Raw genomic sequence first — 24,984 nt, forward strand, 5'->3', positions numbered from 1 at the left:
TGAAGCCCAGAGAGAGAGAGAGACAAGCTGCTATAAACAGACCTCCATCAACACGCACGCTCCCCCGAGAGTGTGCGGGCGTGATCTTGGTTTTCTTTCTCAGTGGTGTGTAATTAAAGATGGGTGGTGGGGGGGGGATGGGGGCGAGGCTGAGCTGTCATCGGTGCTCGTCAGCCTGCCTGGGGGGGGCGGGAAGGGGTTGCGGGGCGTGCCGTCGGGCCTGAACACCAGGGGGGGGCGCCGTGGAGTTCAGAGGCCGGACCCGAGCGCGTCCGTCCTGCCTGTGTCAGACGGGTGCCAGCCGGCGAGAGCAGTTTCCTCCCCAGGTGACTTTTTGAGGGTGGTGGAGGGTCTCTGCAGGTGTGTGTGGGGAGCTGAGGCCTGGTGTGTTTTACTGCCAGTAGGGGGTCTTGCTCTGAAGTCCTCAGAATTAAGAACTAGGAGCAGAATTAGAAAGCTCTTAAGACAGTCCTGTGCTCGAAGGATCAGAGCTAATTTCTCACTGATTTATGAATTCCAGCGTGACAGGGGAGCCTCTGTCCATCTCAGCAAGCAACGAGCGCAAGGCGGGGTACACCCTGGACAGGACCCCAGTGCATCACGGACACACACACACACTCACACCAGGACCAGTTTTCCCAGAAGTCAACGAGAACTCCGCACAGACAGCACCCCAGGGAATTCAGATCTCTTATAGTCCACAGCAGCTCTTTGTCTGTCTGCCTGCCGGTCTGGGGGCTTGCCAGTCTGCCTGTGTGCATCTGACTCCACTCCTCCCTGCAGGAGGGGGCCAGCGCTGTCCTGGGCAGGAATTCTAGAGCCGTGTTTAAGAATTCAAACACGAAAACTGCGTACAATAAAGTCCAAAAAAGCTTAAAGACTTCTAAACAAAGCAGGCTACATATACCATAGATGGCCACAGACCCTGCGGGATTTGAAATGTTTAGGTCTGGCACCTCATGAATCCCGGAACGGGACACGTCGTTTACGAAGACCGGAGAAACGGAGCTGGTGTCCTCCGTCCTGCTTCCGTCTCGATCTGGAGCAGAGAAGGGGTCAGGGCAGCCCGTCTCTGCTGCAGAGCGGGCACACGCCCCAAACCTGCAATTTGTGGCGCAGAACAGGACCCCCAGTCCAAACCTCTCCCCCCCCCCCCCCCCCACCACACATGCACAGAAACCAGCTGGGTGGTCTCAGCCAGGAAATGTTTCTTCTCTGTGCTGACTCTCGCCTGTGATTGTTTCTTCTGCCTGCGCAGGGGAAGGGAGTCTCGACTTGTCGAGAAGAGATCCTGCCCGTCTGTTCTGGGGTTCTGATCTGGGCCTTTGTGAGTGATCTCCGGTTCTGTCCTGATGAATGCCATCTCTGTGAGGCGGAGAGAGAGAGGGAGAGAGAGCACGTTTCCCATCCTGTGCCGTATAATAACTTCAAGATGTGCAGTTCACAGAGTGTCTCTCCAGAGACAGCTTGTATCCCCGGAGTTATTCTGCGTTTAGTAATCTCCTACTAATTTAGCCCCATTATGGCAACAGCCAGCGTCTGGGTGCCTTGGCGCAATCTCTGTTTAATTACAGAACAGGGAGAGAGAGACAGGCAGGGAGAGAGAGAGACAGGCAGGTGGAGGGAGACACAGGGAGAGAGACAAAGACGGACAGGAAGACAGAGAGACAGACAGGGAGAGATGGGCAGGGAGACAGAGAGAGAGACAGGCAGGGAGAGACAAGCAGGGGAAGAGAGAGAGAGACAGGCATGTGGAGGGAGACACAGGGAGAGACAGACAGGGAGAGAGATGGACAAGGAGACGGAGAGAGACAAGCAGGGGAAGAGAGAGAGACAGGCATGTGGAGGGAGACACAGGGAGAGAGACAAAGACGGACAGGAAAAGAGAGAGACAGAGTGGGAGAGAGAGATAAACAGGGAGAGTGGTGGGAGGAGGGAACAAGCTGCCCAGCCGCGCTGTTGAAGCCGATACCCTGGCTTCTCTCACGCGCTACTGAATCGCCCAGCAGGAGTCCAGAGGCGCCCCATGGCCTCCACCCTGTGCCCAGTGCTTGTCTGCTGGTGGGAGCACATAAGCAGATGTGAAATATCCTGTTTCTGTCTGGATGCGTTTCTGAATTCCCGACTGCAGACCGGTCCTCCCGGAGAGCGTCGTTTCCCAGCGCGTCATCCCACATCCCAGCTGTCTGTCGGCACAGTGGTCCGTCTGGGATGACAGCGGAGCTCGTGTGGGCAGCCCCGGCTCGGGTCCGGCTCCTGAAATCGGGATCTGAGGACGCGCGAGAGAGGGAATCGGACCTGCGGCCGGGTTCTGGCGGGCGTGGGAGAGCCCTGGAGCTCTCGTTCCGGCTGTCGGACACAGCTGCCAGAATGGATCCCGATGGCTCTGGGAATGTGGGCCTCATCCCGTGCGAGTGGCCTACGGTGACCACCCCACTCCACTGGTCCAGCAGGTCGGGTCCAGTCCAGTTAGACCAGGTCCTGTTAGACCGGGAGGACAGCTGGTCTGGGGGGTCAGGTCCGGTCCTGTTAGACCGGGAGGACAGCGGGTCCGGGGGTTCAGGTCCGGTCCAGTTAGACCGGGAGGACAGCGGGTCCGGGGGGTCAGGTCCGGTCCAGTTAGACCGGGAGGACAGCTGGTCCGGGGGGTCAGGTCCGGTCCTGTTAGACCGGGAGGACAGCGGGTCCGGGGGGTCAGGTCCGGTCCTGTTAGCTCAGACAGTTCAGACACTTAGTTGTCAGTAACCTGGCAGCGCTGAGGGCTCCTTAGAACTGGGACTGGGAATCCCAGGCAGCTTCAATGGGATAGTATGGAATTTTGTCTGGGATTCACATCAATGGTCCCAGAGTACATGGAGTTTCGTCAGCCTTCGCTGACCTGCAAGAAGGCACAGCACTTCAGGAACCAGAGCTGTGGAGCAGTTCACATCTAAATGTGCCGTAAGATTCCGAGATAAAGCTCAGCTTTCTGTGTTTTTAAACAGCTTCAGAATGAGGATGAACAATGGAACTTATAGCTCTCCATCTTCCCTGGCTCGGACAGCTGACTGTTTGAGGCTCGAATTGCAGTTCCCCAGACAGGTCGGTCCTGGTTTATACAAACAGCGCTCCGGTAGCTCAGACTGGAGAAGTGCCTCTTTACTGCCGACTGCTCTTTAAATTAAGGATTTTGTGTCTGCCCCCCCCTTCAGTAAATACAATGGCGAAGGGAGTTTCTGGCTCTTCTTTCAGTCTGGGGGAGAGGCAGGTCCTGGAGGGGGGAGTCTGGGCTCAGAAACAACCAGCTCTTTCCAGGAGCCATAAATATTGCACACGCATAGGATCAATCTATCACACATGGAAAAACACACTCACACAGCACACACACACAGGCACACTCACACACACAGACTCACACACACACAGGCCCTGGAGAGCGGTCCATCACAGGACACACACACACACTGGACAGGACAGCGGTCCATCACAGGACACACACACACACTGGACAGGACAGTGGTCCATCACAGGACACACCCCCCCTGGACAGGACAGCAGTCCATCACAGGACACACACACACACCCCAGACAGGACAGCAGTCCATCACAGGACACACACACACTTCGGACAGGACAGCGGTCCATCACAGGACACACACACACACTGGACAGGACGGCAGTCCATCACAGGACACACCCCCCCTGGACAGGACAGCGGTCCATCACAGGACACACACACACCCCAGACAGGACAGCGGTCCATCACAGGACACACACACCCTGGACAGGACAGCAGTCCATCACAGGACACACACACACCCCAGACAGGACAGCGGTCCATCACAGGACACACACACACACACACACACACACACACACACAAACACACACACACACACACACACTTCGGACAGGACAGCGGTCCATCACAGGACACACACACACACACTGGACAGGACAGCGGTCCATCACAGGACACACACACACACACTGGACAGGACAGTGGTCCATCACAGGACACACACACACACTGGACAGGACAGCGGTCCATCACAGGACACACCCCCCCTGGACAGGACAGCGGTCCATCACAGGACACACACACACCCCAGACAGGACAGCGGACATCACAGGACACATACACCCCGGACAGGACAGCAGTCCATCACAGGACACACACACCCCAGACAGGACAGCGGTCCATCACAGGACACACACATACACACACTTCGGACAGGACAGTGGTCTATCACAGGACACACACACCCCGGACAGGACAGCGGTCCATCACAGGACACACACACACACACACACACACACTTCGGACAGGACAGCGGTCCATCACAGGACACACACACACACTGGACAGGACAGCGGTCCATCACAGGACACACCCCCCCTGGACAGGACAGCGGTCCATCACAGGACACACACACACACACACACACACACACACACACACACACACACACACACACACACACAGAGGGACGGCACGTCTGTCAGGTGGGCTCCTGGGGCTCATTCCCGGAAAACACCTGGATTCAAACCTTTCCCGTACCAGCCCCGGATGGCTCTGGCCCCCACCCGCTCTCTGTGCGTCCTTGTGTCACTGGTCGCGGGTTCGAGACCTCAGCGCAGCCTGGTGCTGTGCTTTTTCCCTCCGGTCCAGCCTAGATCCGGGATCTGAGTGTGTCACAGGCGCACAGCGCCCCCTCCTGGGCGGGTGGCGCCAGTGCTTTCGCTGGGGGAGACCGGTGAACTGATCGTGACCTTTGACATGGCCGAGGAGACGTCACGGGGGTGGAGTCGCGATCGTGTTTCGAGAGCCCGCCGGCACTTCTCCTTCCCTGGAGCTCGCTGTGCCGACTCCTTCCTTCGTCCCCATTCCCAGCCCCGGATCCTGAATGCCTGGCCCCCGGAACGGGAGTCCGCATTCCCCGTGCTGCTGCGCGGCGGCGCGCGGACGCAGGAATATACACGCGCTTCCTGGTGGACCTTGAGTCTGTGAGGACTGTTTGTGTGAGAGGGTTCAGTTCCCATGAGCAGCAGGCTTCAGGAATTCGGCCGGCGCTGCCTGCCAGCTCATCCACAGCGATCCTCCTGTGTGTGTGTGAGCGAGGGAGAGTGTCATTAGGCCCTTTTTAAAAACAAAAACAAACGCAAACTGTCAAAAGATTATTTCTATGGGAAAGCCCACAGGTTCCTTCATCCCAATTTCCTGCTTCTCAATTCCAACCACTAGCCCACACTGCCTCCCTCTCTCTCTCTCCCAGTGCCTCAGCTCTCACCACTAGCTCACACTGCCTCCCTCTCTCTCTCCCCCAGTGCCTCAGCTCTCACCACTAGCCCACACTGCCTCCCTCTCTCTCTCTCCCAGTGCCTCAGCTCTAACCACTAGCCCACACTGCCTCCCTCTCTCTCTCTCCCAGTGCCTCAGCTCTAACCACTAGCCCACACTGCCTCCCTCTCTCTCTCTCCCAGTGCCTCAGCTCTCACCACTAGCCCACACTGCCTCCCTCTCTCTCTCTCCCAGTGCCTCAGCTCTCACCACTAGCCCACACTGCCTCCCTCTCTCTCTCTCCCAGTGCCTCAGCTCTCACCACTAGCTCACACTGCCTCCCTCTCTCTCTCTCCCAGTGCCTCAGCTCTCACCACTAGCCCACACTGCCTCCCTCTCTCTCTCCCAGTGCCTCAGCTCTCACCACTAGCTCACACTGCCTCCCTCTCTCTCTCCCCCAGTGCCTCAGCTCTCACCACTAGCCCACACTGCCTCCCTCTCTCTCTCTCCCAGTGCCTCAGCTCTCACCACTAGCCCACACTGCCTCCCTCTCTCTCTCTCCCAGTGCCTCAGCTCTCACCACTAGCCCACACTGCCTCCCTCTCTCTCTCTCCCAGTGCCTCAGCTCTCACCACTAGCCCACACTGCCTCCCTCTCTCTCTCTCCCAGTGCCTCAGCTCTCACCACTAGCCCACACTGCCTCCCTCTCTTTCTCTCTCCCAGTGCCTCAGCTCTCACCACTAGCCCACACTGCCTCCCTCTCTCTCTCCCAGTGCCTCAGCTCTCACCACTAGCCCACACTGCCTCCCTCTCTCTCTCTCTCCCAGTGCCTCAGCTCTCACCACTAGCCCACACTGCCTCCCTCTCTCTCTCTCTCCCAGTGCCTCAGCTCTCACCACTAGCCCACACTGCCTCCCTCTCTCTCTCTCTCCCAGTGCCTCAGCTCTCACCACTAGCCCACACTGCCTCCCTCTCTCTCTCTCCCAGCGCCTCAGCTCTCACCACTAGCCCACACTGCCTCCCTCTCTCTCTCCCAGTGCCTCAGCTCTCACCACTAGCCCACACTGCCTCCCTCTCTCTCTCCCAGCGCCTCAGCTCTCACCACTAGCCCACACTGCCTCCCTCTCTCTCTCCCAGTGCCTCAGCTCTCACCACTAGCCCGGTGCCGTGACCCTGCTGTGGCGATCCGGGCCTGTTCTTGCTGCGCAGGGCCCGGCCCGGACGGACTGCCACAGGGCCACAGTGTGCCGCTGCAGCCCGCCGGTGACGCCCGTGTTTTGATTACAGGCCGAGATGTTTTCGCTCCCACAGCTCAGAGATTCCCAGGCGCGGGGCGGATGACTGCGGAGGTCGCCTGGGAGTACAGGAATGGGCCCTGCAGACTGTTCGCAGCCTGCTATCGGAGGGGCCTGTTCCACTTAGTGCCTATTTGGAGATTTCCTGTGTGGCGCAGCAGAAGGCCCTGTGGAAACGGGCCTGTGCCTGCTTGTCATCAGTGCCCGACCAAGACCCCTGCTCCCTCCTGCGGAGCGCTGCTCTGGTCAGAACGTTCCCCTGGGGCCTCCGTGCGCAGAACCGGGCCTAGCCCTCTTCCTGCAGTATGCTACAGCTGTATGGGCTGGGCAAACACGCAGGGGGGGATGTGTGCAGCACCCCCCCGCCTTTTTCCATAGGAAAAAACGGAACCGCGCTCGGATAACCCCCGATGCTGAGACTGACAGGTGTCCCACCGGGCTGGCGATATCTGAAGAATGTGTCTGTTCTGTATCTGCGGTGAAGAGCAAAGCGAGTCATTTTGCCCCTGGCCTGGGGCGCCCATCTTGTCTCCCTCTGCTGTGGGCGTCCCTGCAGCTGTATCTCACCACCGGCAGCCCCACTGGAGCCCAGCAGGTGGGAGCCTGGCCAGCACCTGGAGGGGAGACTCCTGGGAGAGCTGAGGCTGCTGCTGGAAGAGGTGTGATTGGGGCCAGCAGGGGGCGCTCACCCTGCGGTCTGTGTGGGTCCTGATGCCCCAGTATAGTGACGGGGACACTAGACTGTAAACAGGCGCCGTCCTTCAGATGAGACGTCAAACCGAGGTCCTGACTCTCTGTAGTCATTAGCAATCCCGGGGTGTTTCTCGTTAAGAGTAGGGGTGTTACCCCGGTGTCCTGGCCAAATTCCCCCCTGGCCTTTACCCCTCATGGCCTCCTAATGACCCCCCTCTCTGAACTGGCTCCATCACTCTGCTCTCCTCCCCACTGAGAGCTGGGGTGTGGGGAGCGGACTGGCGCCTCATCCAGGTGGGGGTACACACTGCTGGGGGTGGTGGAGGGGATCCCCATTACTTGTAAAGGGCTCCAAAAGACTGTCCAGAAAGGCGCTATAGAAGGAATTATTATGAGCCCCTCTCCTCTCTCTCCTCTGTCTTCTTCCTATTTGGTTGTCTTGCAGTTTGTAGATGCAATGCTCACAGCTTCGGATATGCTCCTGGCCGGACAGAATCGGAAAAGATCCCCCCCCCCACCCACCCCGGCTTTTGACCCCGCTGTCTAAAAATACCCCACAGTGAGACGGCTGGCCACGTTCACACAGGCCCCTCGGCCCCCGCTTCCTGCTGCGTCTCGGGGCGCTCCTGAGGGGTCGTGAGAAACGCCGGGGGGGGGATGCAGGACGTCCCGTCCCCAGGGAGCACCGAGTTATTTCATGTTTCCAGAGCGAGGGATGACGAGGCCAGGGAGGGTCGCTCATTCCCAAAAAGCTAAAAACACCCGGAATCTGACAAGTGCGGCTGCCACGTCATCCGAACGGCACGCTGTTTCCGCGGATGTCTTTCGGATGGCCTCCTCCCGATTCCAGGTTTCAGCAATGTCCTCCTTCTCTCCTCCTGTCCTGCTGTCCTGATGCCCCAGTGTAGTGACGGGGACACTGCACTGTAAACAGGCGCCGTCCTTCAGAGGAGACCTCAAACTGAGGTCCTGACTCTCTTCGGCCATTAAAACCCCGGGGTGTCTCTCCAGAAGAGTAGGGGTGTTACCCCAGTGTCCTGGCCCAATTCCCCCCTGGCCTTTACCCCTCATGGCCTCCTAATAACCCCCCTCTCTGAACTGGCTCCATCACTCTGCTCTCCTCCCCACTGAGAGCTGGGGTGTGGGGAGCGGACTGGCGCCTCGTCCGGGTGGGGGTACACACTGCTGGTGCTGGTGGAGGGGATCCCCATGACCTGTACAGAGCTGTACAGAGCTGGGGGGTCCAGAAGAGAGCTCTAGAAGTGTGAGGATTATTATTCCTCAGGAAGGCTGATGCTGGAGCTGCTCTTGGGGAGACGCCTGACCGGGGCTCAAGTGGACGTCTCCCATGAGGACCCTAATCGCTTCAAGCTGCTGAAACGAGGGCTGATAACGGGCCCTGGAGGGGGGTGAGAGAGGGAGGGGGGCTCTGAGCCCACTAATTGTTTGTCAGAGCTCAGGAGGGGGAGGGGGAGGCTGTAGCCGTCTGAACCGTGGGAATGCGCTGGGAATTCGGGATCACCAGGAGGTCTTGGTCTGGGAATTCGGGATCACCGGGAGGTGTTGATCTCCGCGCCTCGTTGCTGCCAGCGTAGGGCACACTGGGATACGGGCTGTGCAGGCCCTCTGGATGAAATGGGGGGGGTGCCCTCGGGTCTTGGGGATTATGCCCTTGGCAAGGGGTGCCCCCGTCCTGTGGCAGTGCTCCTGGGGGCCCCTCTGGTTTTCTGGGTGCGCTCCCGAGCGCCCCGCCGTCGCCACACGCTGCCCGCTGCGCCTCACCCCACTGGGGTCAGGAGGGAGAGGGCGGGGGTCCCGTCAGCGGGGGACAGGTGCGCCCCTGTGCTGGACAGAGCGCTGAGGGACCGGAGGGGTGAAAGGAACCTGCCAGCGCCCGAGACCTCCAGGGAACAGCAGAGGCTTAGCGCTGGGAACCAGGATTCGGGTGGGATGCATCCGAAAACATTTTGGAAAAGATTTTGTGAAGACGCCTGGGCTTGGTCTTCACGTAACGCTCACGGAAACAGGAGGTCGAGGAGATGGCGCAGGGGGCCAGGAAAATAACGTCCCGGGCCCTGCAGGGTCCCCGGTCAGCGGCCTCGGCGTTACTGTGTGTGTGCTCTGCCAAAGCTCTTGAAGTTTTAAGTGCGACTGGTGTTCAGTTCGAGGGGCCTGCGTCCCGATCAGCTGTTTCTGCCGCCAGCGCAGCGCGGCGCGGAGCAGAGCAGAGCAGGCCGATCCCCACGGGGAGACGGGTGATGTCGTTACTCTGGAATTCAGCGGAGGTTAATTACGGCCTGGAAGCTGCTGTGTCAAAGCGTGTCCCGGAAAATAAACCCAGGATCTCAGCGCTCCTGCTGCTCCGAGAGGGAGAGGTCTCTCGTGGGGCCGGGCTGGTTTCGGAGGAAAGCACGTCTGGCCTCAATTACATCGGTTTTATTCGGCGGACAAAATTTTGTCCACGTCGAGTGACCTCTGTACCCATTTACACGGCTGGGCGTGTTTGCGGGGGGGGGGCGGGACCTGAGCAGCACGCCACGCACAAGGGCTGTGCCGCTCTTGGGGTTTGAACCCGCAACCTCCCAGTCAGTGGAGGTGCAAACCCCTGACCTCTGAGGCCAGGCGAGGAACAGTACCTCAGGTCCACCGAGCTCACCTCGCAGTCACCACTGTGCGTCTTCGTTCATTTCTTTTTTAATAGAAAGGAAAGAAACGTTTGTTTTCAGTGGCAAAAGGGGGGTTGCTTAGCAACTCAGCCAGCTCAGCCAGTGCAGCACAGATTGCTTCAGAGCTGTGTCTGTGTGTGTGTCTGTGTGTCTCTATGTGTGTGTGTCTGAGTATATTTGTGTCTCTTTGTGTATGTGTGTGCCTCTGTGAGTGTGTCAGTGTGTGTGTGTGTGTGTGTGTGTCTGTGTGTCTCTATGTGTGTGTGTGTCTGAGTATATTTGTGTCTCTGTGTGTGTGTGTGCCTCTGTGAGTGTGTCAGTGTGTGTGTGTCTGTGTGTGTTAGTGTGTCAGTGTGTGTGTGTTAGTGTGCCTGTGTGAGTGTGTCAGTGTGTGTGTCTGTGTGTCTGTGTGTGTGTCTGTGTGTCTGTGTGTGTTAGTGTGCCTGTGTGTGCGTGTGCGTGTGTGTGTGTGTGTGCCTCTGTGAGTGTGTCAGTGTGTGTGTGTGTGTGTGTGTTAGTGTGCCTGTGTGTGTGTGTGCGCCTCTGTGAGTGTGTCAGTGTGCCTGTGTGTGTGTGTGTGTGTGTGTGTGCCTGTGTGTGTGTGTGTGTCTGTGTGTGTGTGTGTGCCTGTGTGTGTGTGTGTGTGTGCCTCTGTGTCAGGGGGTGGGTACTGGGCAGTGCCGATCTCTGCCCCAGCTGGTCTAGGTGAGGGGTCCAGTGGTTGGCAGGCTGGGCTGTTTGTCCTCGTGTGGCACTGGGACCGGGTCCCAGCTCAGAGCGCCAGCACGCGCCGCAGGGCCAGAGGCGGCGGGCGGTCCGCGGGCTGCTCACTGCTGCCCAGCCCCCGCGCTGCTGGTGTCGGCCCGGGGGGCGCGAGCTCAGCGTCTGTGCCAGGGTGTGTCCAGGAGCCGAGAACCTCCCTGGATATCGGAAAGAAAGGAGAGGAAGAACCAGTGACTGCCGATCTAGCTTGTTGTCAGCTGATCGCCCTGGACAGGACGCCAGTCCATCACCCGGTGCTCCCCCAGCACACCCCAGGCCTCCTGTCGGACAGCTCGAGAGGAGGGCAGACGGGACAGCGCTGGGGAAGGATTTAGAGGGCGCGCGAGGCTCTGAGCCCCGCGAGAGCTAAGGGCCTGCTTAGCTAAGGGCCTGCTCAGCTCCAGGTCCTGGGATTGGGCTCGGGAATGTGCGGCGATCCAGAAGTCCTTCGGAAAAATTCCGGTCTTTTTGACATCAAAGGCTGGGTGGGTCCTGTCCTCCCTCCTGCACAAAACAAAACCTGAACCACGCTCCCATCAGCCCTCCGATCTCTCTAAACAGCCCACAGTGTGGGAGGAGATCGCTGAGCTCCCCGGCTGCTCCAGAACTGAACAAGCTGGCCCAGGAACCGAGTCACGGGTTCTGACTGATCGCTGTTCTGCTGTTCTGCTGTTCTGAGCTGAGGCACTGAGAGAGAGAGAGGGAGGCAGTGTGGGCTAGTGGTGAGAGCTGAGGCACTGGGAGAGAGAGAGGGAGGCAGTGTGGGCTAGTGGTGAGAGCTGAGGCACTGGGAGAGAGAGAGAGGGAGGCAGTGTGGGCTAGTGGTGAGAGCTGAGGCACTGGGAGAGAGGGAGAGGGAGGGAGGCAGTGTGGGCTAGTGGTGAGAGCTGAGGCACTGGGAGAGAGAGAGGGAGGCAGTGTGGGCTAGTGGTGAGAGCTGAGGCACTGGGAGAGAGAGAGGGAGGCAGTGTGGGCTAGTGGTGAGAGCTGAGGCACTGGGAGAGAGAGAGAGGGGGAGGCAGTGTGGGCTAGTGGTGAGAGCTGAGGCACTGGGAGAGAGAGAGAGAGGGAGGCAGTGTGGGCTAGTGGTGAGAGCTGAGGCACTGGGAGAGAGAGAGAGGGAGGCAGGCAGTGTGGGCTAGTGGTGAGAGCTGAGGCACTGGGAGAGAGAGAGGGAGGCAGTGTGGGCTAGTGGTGACAGCTGAGGCACTGGGAGAGAGGGAGAGGGAGGCAGTGTGGGCTAGTGGTGAGAGCTGAGGCACTGGGAGAGAGAGAGAGGAGGCAGTGTGGGCTAGTGGTGAGAGCTGAGGCACTGGGAGAGAGAGAGGGAGGCAGTGTGGGCTAGTGGTGAGAGCTGAGGCACTGGGAGAGAGAGAGAGGAGGCAGTGTGGGCTAGTGGTGAGAGCTGAGGCACTGGGAGAGAGAGAGGGAGGCAGTGTGGGCTAGTGGTGAGAGCTGAGGCACTGGGAGAGAGAGAGAGGGAGGCAGTGTGGGCTAGTGGTGAGAGCTGAGGCACTGGGAGAGAGAGAGGGAGGCAGTGTGGGCTAGTGGTGAGAGCTGAGGCACGGGGAGAGAGAGATACTGTCCCAGGACTTGGGAAAGACAAGCCCTCAGGTTGGGAGCGAGGCTGTTTCTGAGGAACGGGAGGTAGCCGGGGCAGGGAAGCGATCTAGCCGGAGGGAGAGGAGCAGAGCGCAGATGTTGAAGCCATCAGGCCCGGGGCCGTGAGACGGGGGGGTCACAGACGCAGCCCCGCTCCTCCTCACCGCCCCAGAGAGAGCGAGGCTCCGCGCTGATCGCAAAGCCAGACGACCAGGAGCGAGGGAGCCAAGAAGGAAACCTTACCTCTCTGGGTCCCTGACAGCCCCTCCTCCTCCTGCACGCCCCTGGGCGCTCGGGGAGGGGGGCTCGGAGAGGGGCGCTGCAGAACAACAGCCAGCGTCACCCCCAGTCTGGCAACAGAGCAGGGGCTGGAGCAAAATTTAGACATAACGCACACAGGTGAGTCTGTGAGCTCGGAACACCTGCAGGACTGAAGAAGTGTGGATTCTGACTGCACACTGCATAGACACCCCTGGGGTACAGACTCGGACTGCACACTGCATAGACACCCCTGGGGTACAGACTCAGACTGCACACTGCACAGAGACCCCTGGGGTCCAGACTCTTACTGGACACACTGCACAGACACCCCTGGGGTCCAGACTCTTACTGGACACCCTATACAGGCACCCTTGGGGTACAGACTCTTACTGGACACACTGTACAGACACCCCTGGGGTACAGACTCTTACTGGACACACTGTACAGACACCCCTGGGGTTCAGGCTCTTACTGGACACCCTATACAGACACCCCTGGGGTACAGACTCTTACTGGACACCCTATACAGGCACCCCTGGGGTACAGACTCTTACTGGACACCCTATACAGGCACCCCTGGCGTACAGACTCATACTGGACACCCTATACAGGCACCCCTGGGGTACAGACTCTTACTGGACACACTGTACAGACACCCCTGGGGTACAGACTCTTACTGGACACCCTATACAGGCACCCCTGGGGTACAGACTCTTACTGGACACACTGTACAGACACCCCCGGGGTACAGACTCTTACTGGACACACTGTACAGACACCCCTGGGGTACAGGCTCTTACTGGACACCCTATACAGGCACCCCTGGGGTTCAGGCTCTTACTGGACACCCTATACAGGCACCCCTGGGGTACAGACTCTTACTGGACACACTGTACAGACACCCCTGGGGTTCAGGCTCTTACTGGACACACTGTACAGACACCCCTGGGGTACAGGCTCTTACTGGACACACTGTACAGACACCCCTGGGGTACGGACTGTTACTGGACACACTGTACAGACACCCCTGGGGTTCAGGCTCTTACTGGACACACTGTACAGACACCCCTGGGGTACTGGCTCTTACTGGACACACTGTACAGACACCCCTGGGGTATAGGCTCTTACTGGACAGGACACACTGTACAGACACCCCTGGGGTACACTGAATAGTTAACCCAGCTGTCCACCATCAAGCCTTAATGGGAAACCCCACTGGCCATTGAAAAGCACTGTGGGAGAGAGGAGGCTCTGAGCCCTGGGGATGGAGGGGTCACGATGAGGTGGCCGTTTCCTCCGCTGAGCACGTGTGAAAGAAGGGGGGGGTGGGGTCGGGGGCTGATGGGAGGGGTCAAGGGTCGTGTTTTGCTTCACAGAATGCTAACAACCAGCCCCCTCCTCTCCCCTGGCATTCTGGAAATTCCGAAGAAGGGAAGCGCAGAGGGAACTCGGCACATTAATGGAATCCACTCCAAATCCCAAATCACCAGCATTCTGCCGCTAATCGCCGGGGGAGGAGGGGGGGCTTGATGAAGGGCAATTTGAGATCAGAGCTGCGGTGGGGGGCAGACACCCCTCGATAAGGATCGTGAGGCGTTGTGGGCTTGTCTGCCTCAGGGTTGATAAGAGTATTTTTAAGACCACAGAACGAACCGATAGTGGCCAGACACTGGACAAATTGCTTTCTTCCTTGCCTGTCTGTGGGATATACGCCTGTGAACTGGGGGTTTCGCAATGTTGGAAAAAGGTGTCTGATATTCTTTTGTCTGCCCGCATTGGTCCACATGCAGTGGTACTTGTGCACCACAGTCAATGGGATTGTCTGTGCAGTACAGTGTAGAAAAGTCCAGTGAGATCAGGGTAAAAACACAGTCCAGCGCAGTAAAGCCCAGTGAGATCAGGGTAAAAGCACAGTACAGCGCAGTAGAGCCCAGTGAGATCGGGGTAAAAGCACAGTACAGCGCAGTAGAGCCCAGTGAGATCGGGGTAAAAGCACAGTACAGCGCAGTAGAGCCCAGTGAGATCAGGGTAAAAGCTCAGTCCAGCGCAGTAGAGCCCAGTGAGATCGGGGTAAAAGGACAGTACAGCGCAGTAGAGCCCAGTGAGATCAGGGTAAAAGCACAGTACAGTGCAGTAGAGCCCAGTGAGATCAGGGTAAAAGCACAGTACAGCGCAGTAGAGCCCAGTGAGATCGGGGTAAAAGCACAGTCCAGCGCAGTAGAGCCCAGTGAGATCGGGGTAAAAGCACAGTCCAGCGCAGTAGAGCCCAGTGAGATCGGGGTAAAAGCACAGTACAGCGCAGTAGAGCCCAGTGAGATCGGGGTAAAAGCACAGTACAGCGCAGTAGAGCCCAGTGAGATCGGGGTAAAAGGACAGTACAGCGCAGTAGAGCCCAGTGAGATCAGGGTAAAAGGACAGTACAGCGCAGTAGAGCCCAGTGAGATCAGGGTAAAAGCACAGTACAGTAACATTCAGTAAACCATAATGCGATACAAAGTTTGGAAAACGTGAGGAAAACGCTGTGAGGGTTCCCAGTGACCTTGCGTTGGGAAATTCTCGGTCCTTGCAGGGAGGAGAAGAGCTTGCAGGAAGCAGGGGGGGATTCTGGATGGGGCACCTCAGCGTGCTCTCACTGCTGCCCACATGAGCACCTCTCCCAGTCCCCTGCTGGGCTGGGACCCTCGGCGTGGCTCCTGGCTAGCGCTCACCCTCATAGCTGGGGCGCCCCCTCAGCTGGCTGATATTTTTAACTCACTTTAGACAAACGTACAATTCAATAACGTACCCCAGTTAGTCCGAAATCCCAACTGGGTCAATGAAACTGCCTTTCTCAGATCTTTAAGGCAGCTGTTGGTTTCTGGAGCGCTTCAGAACCGGAGCTGTTAGACCACGACCCGCCAGTACCAGTCAGGCTGTGAGCTGGGGAAGTGGCATGTTGTGTGGATTTCTGTGTGCTGCGGAGATGCACGCGCTGTGGAGGCAGCTGCTGTGCTCACAGAACAAACCCGGCCCTCTCTCCTCTCGCACATAGAGATCTGTCCAAAGGATCAAAGGGTTAACTTTAAATATACTGCTCCTAAAATACTGTGCTGCTCCAGATGCCGTGTAGGGTAATTGGAGGAGATGTTTTAGAAAATGTAAACTGCTTGTGAATATTTGTGTGCAGATCAGACGGGGAGAGAAAATTGCTCTTTCAGTCTGATCTCCAGGAGGCATCTCGGTTCCACGCTCTAGAGCTCTTTTCAAACCTATCCAGAGCTGTGCTGCGTCCTCCACAGTTTGCTGCCCAACATCGGCCCATTTCTGAGCACCAATGAAGCACCTGAGGCTGAACATGTGACCAGATTACTCCAGCGCTCCCATCCCTGCCCTGGCTGCCAGTGATGTTTTGAACTGGTTCCGGGCATCTGATCTCAGCCGGGCGCAGACCGTGATGGGGGTCTGGCTGGGATTCGGGTGGCCACAGAGGTGCGTTTGGGTCTGCTCAGAGCCGTGTTTTGGGCGGCGCGGCCCAGTTTGGGACTGGAGTCCAGGTCGGGGGGTGCTCTGGTCAGGACACGGGCGGGGGGCAATGGTGGGAAGGCCAGAGGTCCGGCAGTTTGTTTTCCATTAGCGTCGCAGTTCCATCTCAGCCTGGGCGCGGCGCAACACCGCTGGGCTCACTGGGCTCGGGGGAGTAGGAGGTTGCAACAGGGAGGCAGGCCCAAAAAAAAAACGCAGCCCACCGGCGTAGACCAGGAATAGGTTGAGGTCAAAACCAGGAGCAAAGTCACCAGGACAAAACCCCAGAATCAAAGCCGAAGAAGTAAGACGGGTGTCTAAGCCAGGAAAAACACGGAATTAAGCCACAGGGAAAATCCACAACACACAGTCCAGACAAGCACGGCGATGAAATAGCCAGGGCAGGAGGAAGATGAGCAGGTGGCCTTGATGGTCAGCCACAGTGGGTTGTTGTGGCCACCGATCGGTGAACCGGATCAGTGCTGTTGGTGATCCTGCTGTGATGCCTATTGCCCCAGCGAGAGCAGCCATGACAGGCCAGGAAGGTGGGAGCCATACACAGGGCACCGAAGTTCAGAGCGAGATCTGGGGTCGAAGGTGTAGTGTTTGGGCTGGTTAAGAAGCGGGTTTCGTGTTACAGCGTTTCAATGAACTTTCCCCCTGTTCGTCCCTGCCCTTCGGCCCTGACGTCAGTGGCGCAGGGTGCAATGGAGCTCCCCAGCGGGATTCCCTGACCAACGCCTGGGCAGACACTGTCCTGGCACCGTGTGATAGCAGAACAGCGGCCCAGATGTTGACAGAACATCTGTCAGGCCCTGATCTGCAGCAGATGCCTGGTGAGGGGTGCGAACAGTTAACTGCAGGTCTCTGCTGTTTAAAGACTGCTCTGCGGTGAAGGAGCACGCATTTTTTGGGAGGCTTGGGTTTCAGCAGAGCCAGCGCTCTCGGAGGATCGGCGCGGAGCAGTGTGTTGCTGTTTAATGAGCTTGTTGTGGTCTGGCGATTTCCTCTCCAGACTGTGGCAGACCGCCCCCCGCCCCCCCCACATCCTCGGTCTTGCTGTAAGCGAGACGCGTGGTTCCTCGGTAGTAGCAGTAAGGATGACTTTTTTGTTGTCATAGACATTATCTCCCGTTCTTCCTTTTTGGTTCAATCCCAGCAAGCAACGGGCGCAAGGCGGGGTACACCCTGGATGGGACACCAGTCCATTCTAGGGCACACACGTTCACACCGGGGCCAGTTTTCCCAGAAGTCCATGAACCCAAGAGCATGCCTGAGGACTGTGGGAGGGAACTGGAGCATGGGAAGAACATGCAAGCTCCACACAGACAGCACAAAAAAACGGAATGGAACCGAGGACCCCCGTGGGGTTTCGAGGAGGAGGGATGGCTTCAGGGGAATCAGGGAGGAATTCCGACTTCCGGGAGAGGACGGGGAGAGGCAGCAGTCGCCTCTGTAATGCCCGAACGGAATTTCACTGGAAAGGTGGAACCGGCGCCGACCGGGGGTCTTCATACCCACTTCCCTGGACCGACACGTCCGTTCCAGACGACGTCCGTTATGACCTCCTGATGCAGAAGGGGATCGCTGCAGATTACCTGCACGATGGCCGAAACCCATCCAGAACCAACTGCCCTGGACTTTAGCCTGGAACGGACTTTAGCCCGTTCACACCCCTAGCCTCGCGGACAGCCCTCTTTCACGACCCGGGACCCGACACGGGTATAACCTCTCACTGGCGTCTCCCACAGCGCAGCGTCCCAGGGGCACTGGGTGGGGCAATTTTGGCCTAGAGGGAAGGGCGCCCCCTGCTGGTCCACCGACGCCAGTTACAGCAGGCCACCTGATGTTTCTCAATGGCTCCCCCAGGCTCGGGAGGTGTGCTTTAAGAGGCGTCTCGCTGTCATTTTCTTTTCGATACCTGCGCTTATTGTGAGGCGTCCCAAGCTCCCCAAGCCCCAAGCAGGAGACGGAGCGAGGGAGGGGGGCAGGGAGGGGGGAGAGAGGAGAGAATGAGAGAACAGGGAGGAGAGATGTGGAGGGACAGAAATGTCAGGGCAGCAGCGGGGAGTCCAGGCCGCCCTCTTGCTGGCTTAATCATTCTTTTTTTTTTATTTCATCCTTAAAGAATCAAAAAGTTTAAAAAAGGAGGGTTTAAAAGTCTCCTGGCTGGATCGCCTTGCAGGGGAGAGAAAGGCAGATAGATGGCAGGGTCCCAGATCGCCTGCTTACAAAGAGTTATGAAAACCATACGGCTCACACACACACACGTTCACACACCCTGTCACTCTCACACTCACACACAATCTCACACACACACACACTCACACACTCATTCACACTCGCAGAATCGTACGCTTGCACACAAACCAGTACACTTTTGCTGTCTTGAGCACAGATTCAGTCTCACACACACTAACAAGTACACAAACTGACACAACACTACACTGTGAGATACTCACGCTGACACGCAAACACCTAAACACGATTCTTCACACACCCGCTGACACACACTCACAAACAAACAAACAAACTGGCAAACACACAGGCTCTCACTCCCACACACACACACTGACACACGCGGACACACACACACACACTCTCCTTTCCCTAAAACATACATTCCTCCTCTCGGCTCCCCCTCCCTCTCCCTCTCTCTCCTCTCTCCCTCCCCTCTCCCTGGCGAAAAGTCCCGGGACAGACTGCGAGCTCTCAGTGCAGGAGCTGGAGCTCTGGCGAGCAGCAGGGAGAGACGGAGACGGAGAGAGAGAGAGACAGAGAGAGACAGAGAGACGGAGCGAGAGACAGAGAGAGACAGAGAGACGGAGCGAGAGACAGAGCAGAACAAAGGGAGTGTGCAGAAGGCAGCGGAGAAAGAGCGAAGGAGTGAAGAGAGAGCCCCAGGGAGAGGGAGGAGGTGAGGTCCGGGGAAGAGCAGAGAGAAGAGCCGGGGGAGCGGGCCCCGGGGCGGAGATGGGGCCGCTGTGGCGCTCCTGCCTGCTGGCGTCCCTGCTGTGGCTGGCCGGCGCCGGCCTGGCCCAGGACCTCGGGGAGCGGGATGCCCTGTGTCGGCCGGGGGGCTGCTACGCCGTCTACTTCCAGCGCAAGACCTTCCTGGACGCCTGGAGGAGCTGCAGGGACCGGGGCGGCAACCTGGCCACCGTGAAGCGGCCCGAGGAGGCGGCGCTGATCCACGAGCTCTTCTCGGGCCTGGAGCCCCGCGCGGCCGCCCGGGCCCGGGCCCGCATCTGGATCGGGCTCCAGCGCCAGCCACGCCAGTGCTCGGCCACCCGGCCCCTGCGCGGCTTCACCTGGATCACGGGCGACCAGGACACCCAGTACACCCACTGGCTGCGCGAGGACTCGCCCAGCACCTGCGCCGCGCCCCGCTGCGTGGTCATGACCCACAGCCAGGACCCCCGAGACCGCCAGGACAACCTCAAGTGGCAGGACGGCTCGTGCACGCTGCCCGTGGACGGCTACCTGTGCCGCTACGCCTACAGGGGCATGTGCCCGCCCCTGGAGAGCGAGGGGGGCGGCCCCGTGCTCTACTCCACCCCCTTCCACCTGGTCAGCGCCCTGCTGAGCCACGTGCCCTTCGGCTCGGTGGCCAGCGTGCCCTGCCCGGAGGGCACCAGGGGGGACCAGTCGGCCCTGTGCCTGCAGCGGGAGGACGGGGGCACGGGCTGGAGCAGGGAGGCGCCCTTCTGCTCCGACGCCCCCCGGGACTGGTGCCGGCGCGACAACGGCGGCTGCCAGCACCTCTGCCGGGCCGCGGACGCCCACTACTACTGCGAGTGCCTGGAGGGCTACGAGCTGGGCGCCGACGGGCAGAGCTGCGGGCCGGCGGACGCCTGCCGGGGGGACCCCTGCGAGTTCGAGTGCCACGCCGCCGGCGGGGGCTTCCTCTGCGCCTGCCCCGAGGGGTACCTGCTGGCGCCGGACGGCCGCGGCTGCCTGGACGTGGACGAGTGCCTGGGCGGCCCCTGCCAGCAGCGCTGCCTCAACGCCCCCGGCACCTTCGAGTGCGCCTGCGAGGAGGGCTGGCGGGCGGCGGGCGGCGGGCGCTGCGAGGACGTGGACGAGTGCCGGGCCGGGCCCTGCGAGCACGCCTGCGAGAACCGGCCCGGCTCCTACGAGTGCCACTGCCGTCTGGGCTACGCGGCGCCGCCCGGCGAGCCCACCCGCTGCCTGGACGTGGACGAGTGCCAGATCCCGGGCACCTGCCAGCAGATGTGCGTCAACTACGAGGGCGGGTTCGAGTGCCACTGCGGGGAGAGCTACGCCCTGGAGCCCGACGGGGCCTCCTGCCGGCCCCTGAGCGCCGCCGGGGCGCCGCCGCCCCCCGCCGCCGCCGCCCCGTCCCCCCCGCCGCCCCCGCCCCCCCTCCCCTGGCCCTCTGGCCTGCCGGACTTCGGCTGGATCCCGGGGGACCCCGCTTTCGGCTGGGCCCCCGAGCTCCCCGGCTGGCCCACGGACACCCCACCTCTGGACTGGCCCACAGACACCCCACCCCCTGAGTGGCCCACTGACACCCCGCACCCCGACCTGCCCACAGACACCCCACTTCTGGACTGGCCCACAGACACCCCACCCCCTGAGTGGCCCACAGACACCCCGCACCCCGACCTGCCCACTGACACCCCACTTCTGGACTGGCCCACAGACACCCCACCCCCCCACTGGCCCACAGACACCCCACACCCCGACCTGCCCACTGACACCCCACTTCTGGACTGGCCCACAGACACCCCAGCTCTGGACTGGCCCACAGACACCCCACACCCCGACCGGCCCACAGACACCCCACCCCCCCACTGGCCCACAGACACCCCACCTCTGGACTGGCCCACAGACACCCCAGCTCTGGACTGGCTGACCTACCAGCCCGGCCTGGTGTGGGTACCCCCTGATTTCGGCTGGGAGACCGACACGCCCCCCGAGGGGCTGACCACGACCCACCCGGAGAATCGGGGTCGCCCCACCTCCGGACGGGCGGCCCCCCCTGACCCCACGCCCGACCGGTGGCGAACGGGAAGGATAGGGGAGGTCCCGCCCTCCTCGCCCCCCGCGGCCGCCTCCGAGCACCAGGGCGCCCCCTCTCCAGGCACCCCAGGGGCCACGGCGGCGGCGGCGGGTTCGGGGGGCAGAGCCTCACCCGAAGACGAAGAGGGGGGCACCTCCGGCTGGCACAGCCCTCCCTCCCCCCCTTCGACAGCCGGCCCCCCCGGCACCCCTACACCCCCCGCGCCGGGCAGCGAGGCGCCCCCCGGCGGCATCTCCAGGCAGCGCCGGGACAACAGCTGGCTGCTGGTGGCCCTGCTGGTGCCCCTGTCCATCTTCGTGGTGGTGATGGTGGCGCTGGGCATCGTGTACTGCACCCGCTGCGCCGTGCGCCCGCGCAGCAAGAGCGTGGCCGACTGCTACCGCTGGATCACCAGCTCCGCCGGCAAGCAGGGCGTCTAGGCCGCCGCCCCCGGCACCCCGGCCCGCCCCGGGACCCCGGGACCCCGGGACACCGCGAGAGCGCTGGCTGGGGGGGGGGACCCGCACTGCGAGCCGGGCCGCACCCAGAACCGAACTATCCGGGCGCGCAGTCCCCTCGCCCCTTCAGCCGCCGACCGATCACCCACAGAGACGCTCTGAGACAGCACCCCGCCGGGCTCGGATCGGACCGGACCGGACCGGACCGGAGGGGCTGCGCTATTCCTCTGCAGGAGGCCGAAGACAGGCCGTGGGAATGGTGTGTGTGTGTGTGTGGAGCTGGAGGGGGGAAGGGGGGGTCTACATTTCTGTCCCTGGTGCTGTTTATTTTTTCTTTCAAACTGCGCCGGTGGGGGGGGAGTCCTCTCTCTCTCTCTCATTATTTTTTTTCCCCTCAGCTGCCGCTGAAACAGCTCGGCTCAGTCGCGAAAATGGAAAATGAAAGAAAAAAAAATGTCTTCTCCGGCGCTGACACGTCCCAAAACAACCTCCGAGAGGCCGTTTTTAGACACACTGTGTATGTATCATCTAGGAATGTTGTGCTTTATAGAGCCTTATAGAAAAGTCGGGAATATTCGGTAATCCCTTCCCTCCTAAACGGCTCGGGATTTGCGAGCTCTTGAACCGCTTCGCCGGACTGTCAGGGTCTGCTGAAGCGATCCCGCTGGCGTGTCGTTTCACATGCGGAAATTTGCGCCCTGGATGCCCACCGGGGGTACCGGGGCACCAGAATCGCCTGGCGCCCCCCCCCTCCACCGTCTCGCCCCCGGCCTGGCCGCTCCAGCAGGCGGTGAGATCATCGCGCTGGAACGACTCGGCCCGCCGGCGGCGCGTCCCCGCTCCCCGGGCGGCGATGACGAGCAGGACGGGGTGCGCGCATCGCAGCCAGCCAGCGCGCCGCCCGCCGCTGGGGTAGAGCTCACGCCAGTGTACCTGGTGAGTGATAGGCTGAAATGTCTGCATATCCCTATATATACACGAGTGTGTGAGTTTCTGTACGTGTGTTCTTTATCCCTCGGTCCCAGTGGACTTTCAATGGACAAATACAGGAGTATGTATATATTGCATTTTGGGGGCACCTCAGAAATGTCCACTTCTTTTCCAATGACATATTACTCATCGATGCGCCTGCACGTCCTCGGAATCCAGTGTGGAGTCACAGCTTGGGGGTGAGGGGACCCCCGGTGCAGCACCCCCAGGCCGCAACCAGCCCCCCTCAACCGAGGTCGCCACCCCCCCTCTCAGTTATTAACCGTCCTGCTTGGGGATGACGTCACAAGCCGGTCCGGCACCCAGAAGGGCCTGAGGACGAAGGGGTGAGCCTTTCCAGGCCACCCTACAGCTTTCACTGGGGAGCCTGAAGCAAGGGCGCCCCCTGGCCGCTCGGAGTGAGAACTGCAGCCGGGCGATCTGCCTGCTTTTCCTCCCGCACGGACTCAGACGAAGGGAAAGAGACTCTAGTCGCCCGTGTGTCTGTGGACTCTTGCTGAAACCCGAGCTGGGTCCGCCGCCGATTCCCCCCTGTCACTGTATCTGAAAATGTGGGCTTGTAAATTAAACGGGTTTATAACGGGTCTTACTGTCCTGGTCTCGCCGCTGGGTCGGTGTCGGGGTTTTTTAAGAACCGTTGCAGTCGGGAAACTGCGAAAGAGAGGTCTCGCCCGAAAGTGTGACCCTCAGAGCTTCCGGGTCTCTGTCGCGATCCCGTGCCTGTGCAACAGGAGCAGAGGATATGACAGTCACCAGAACAGATATGACAAAGAGCCTCGCCCTGGAGTGCTCTCCCGGCGAGCGGTCAAACTGGCAGGTGACAGGCTGAGGGATTCGGGCAGACAGCGTCTAGCCGTGGGAATAACGACCGCAAAGATCTCTTTCTGCGCGCAATGTTGCAGCTGCCTTTCGATTCCAAGACCTCGATCAAAGCAGAAGGGATTCGCGCGTGGTGCTCTTTCAACCCGTTTCGGGACTTCCTGGCTTGTGCCCGGACCCCTAAATGCTGTTCAGGTGCCCTCGAACAGCAGGCAGCCTCACCTGAGGGACAGGAAGGTGTTGCCCAGATCCCACTCTCTGGGTCGTGTCCTTTGTGGCGGATCGGCAAGATGGCATGGCTGTCGCGCTAAGGTGAAAGGTTAAAGGTCAGCCCCAGAGGTCAGCTCCCGTATGAGGGTCACTGTAGGGACACTAGTCCGCACTTGAGGTGCACAGAGGAGCACGGACGCAGGAGGTCGACAGGAGGTGTCTGGTCAAACATGAGGGGGGGGTACAGACAGACAGAAGACAGAGCTGCTGCAGGCTTCGTAACTCCTCATTGGAAACTTCGAGGGGAGTCCAGTTAGAGTTGGGGAAAAAGGAAGGCCTTCTTTTACACAAAGAGTTGTGGGTGTCTGGGACAGGCTCCGCCGCCCACGCTCGGCGCTCACGGGTGACATTTCGGACGCGCGTAGCTGCCGGAGCTAGGAGTGGTCCTAGGGTGGTGGGCTCGTAACAGGAGGGCTGCGGGTTCAAACCCCAGGGGAGGTACAGCCATCGCACCCGTGAGCTTTGCACTGTGTTCAGACTGCTCCAGTCAGGTGCCCGGCCTAGCAGCTGGGTGCCAGCACAGATCGCTCTGGGTGGGGTGAGAACGCAGAACGGGGTACAGGTCCGTGAGCCCCCTCGTGCCCGGGCATGTGTCTCGTGAGAGGGGTGGATGAGAGACCGCGCGGACAGGGACACCGGAGTGCAGGGCAGGCTCTGAGCGACAGACTCTCCTGGGAGTTCCCGATGATGTCCCTGGATATTTTCCCCAGCTCCAGCCCCGCGGGTCTGGAGCTCTGGAGCTCTGGGGGTCCTGAGGGTGACCCCCCCCTGGCCCGAGCCCGTGTGCCGAGGCCGAGAGAGAGCTGGATTCTGTGAAACAATGTAGCACAGTGAGGCATCGGGTTACAGCGCAGAGGTCTGTAACCAGACCCTTCCTCCTCTCTCTCCCCCCGGCGCTTAATGAGAACAGTGTGTGTGGCTGGCAGCCCTCCCCCTCCGCCCCGGGTTCGATCACTGCCTCCTCTGGAGCTGCCCGCCCCACTCCCAGCGCCCCCCTCCGTGACGCCCTCGGGTGGTCAATTGTAATAACGCACGCCTGGCACTGCCGCCCAAAGCGATTTACAATTCAGTTCTTGCAGTACTCTCACTGAGATTTACTACACTGGACTGTGCTTTTACCCTGATCTCACTGAGATTTACTACACTGGACTGTGCTTTTACCCTGATCTCACTGAGATTTACTACACTGGACTGTGCTTTTACCCTGATCTCAATGGGCTTTACTGCGCTGTAGTGTGCTTTTAACCCGATCTCACTGGGCTCTACTGCGCTGTACTGTGTTTTTACCCTGATCTCACTGGGCTCTACTGTGTTGTACTGTGCTTTTACCCCGATCTCACTGGGCTCTACTGCGCTGTACTGTGTTTTTACCCTGATCTCA

At 60.0% G+C, this 24,984-nt stretch overlaps 1 protein-coding gene across 1 annotated transcript; it reads left to right on the top strand.

Moving 5' to 3' along the window:
• The first annotated feature begins 18,662 nt into the window (after positions 1-18,662).
• On the top strand, positions 18,663-23,098 carry cd248a (CD248 molecule, endosialin a). The gene is made up of 2 exons (XM_069180444.1): positions 18,663-21,785; positions 21,923-23,098. The coding sequence occupies exon 1, from the start codon at positions 19,014-19,016 to the stop codon at positions 21,504-21,506; it is 2,493 nt and encodes an 830-aa protein (XP_069036545.1). The 5' UTR covers positions 18,663-19,013; the 3' UTR covers positions 21,507-21,785; positions 21,923-23,098.
• Positions 23,099-24,984: the final 1,886 nt, after the last annotated feature.

Source organism: Lepisosteus oculatus, chromosome 18 (assembly GCF_040954835.1).
Source record: "Lepisosteus oculatus isolate fLepOcu1 chromosome 18, fLepOcu1.hap2, whole genome shotgun sequence".
Classification (NCBI taxonomy): domain Eukaryota; kingdom Metazoa; phylum Chordata; class Actinopteri; order Semionotiformes; family Lepisosteidae; genus Lepisosteus; species Lepisosteus oculatus.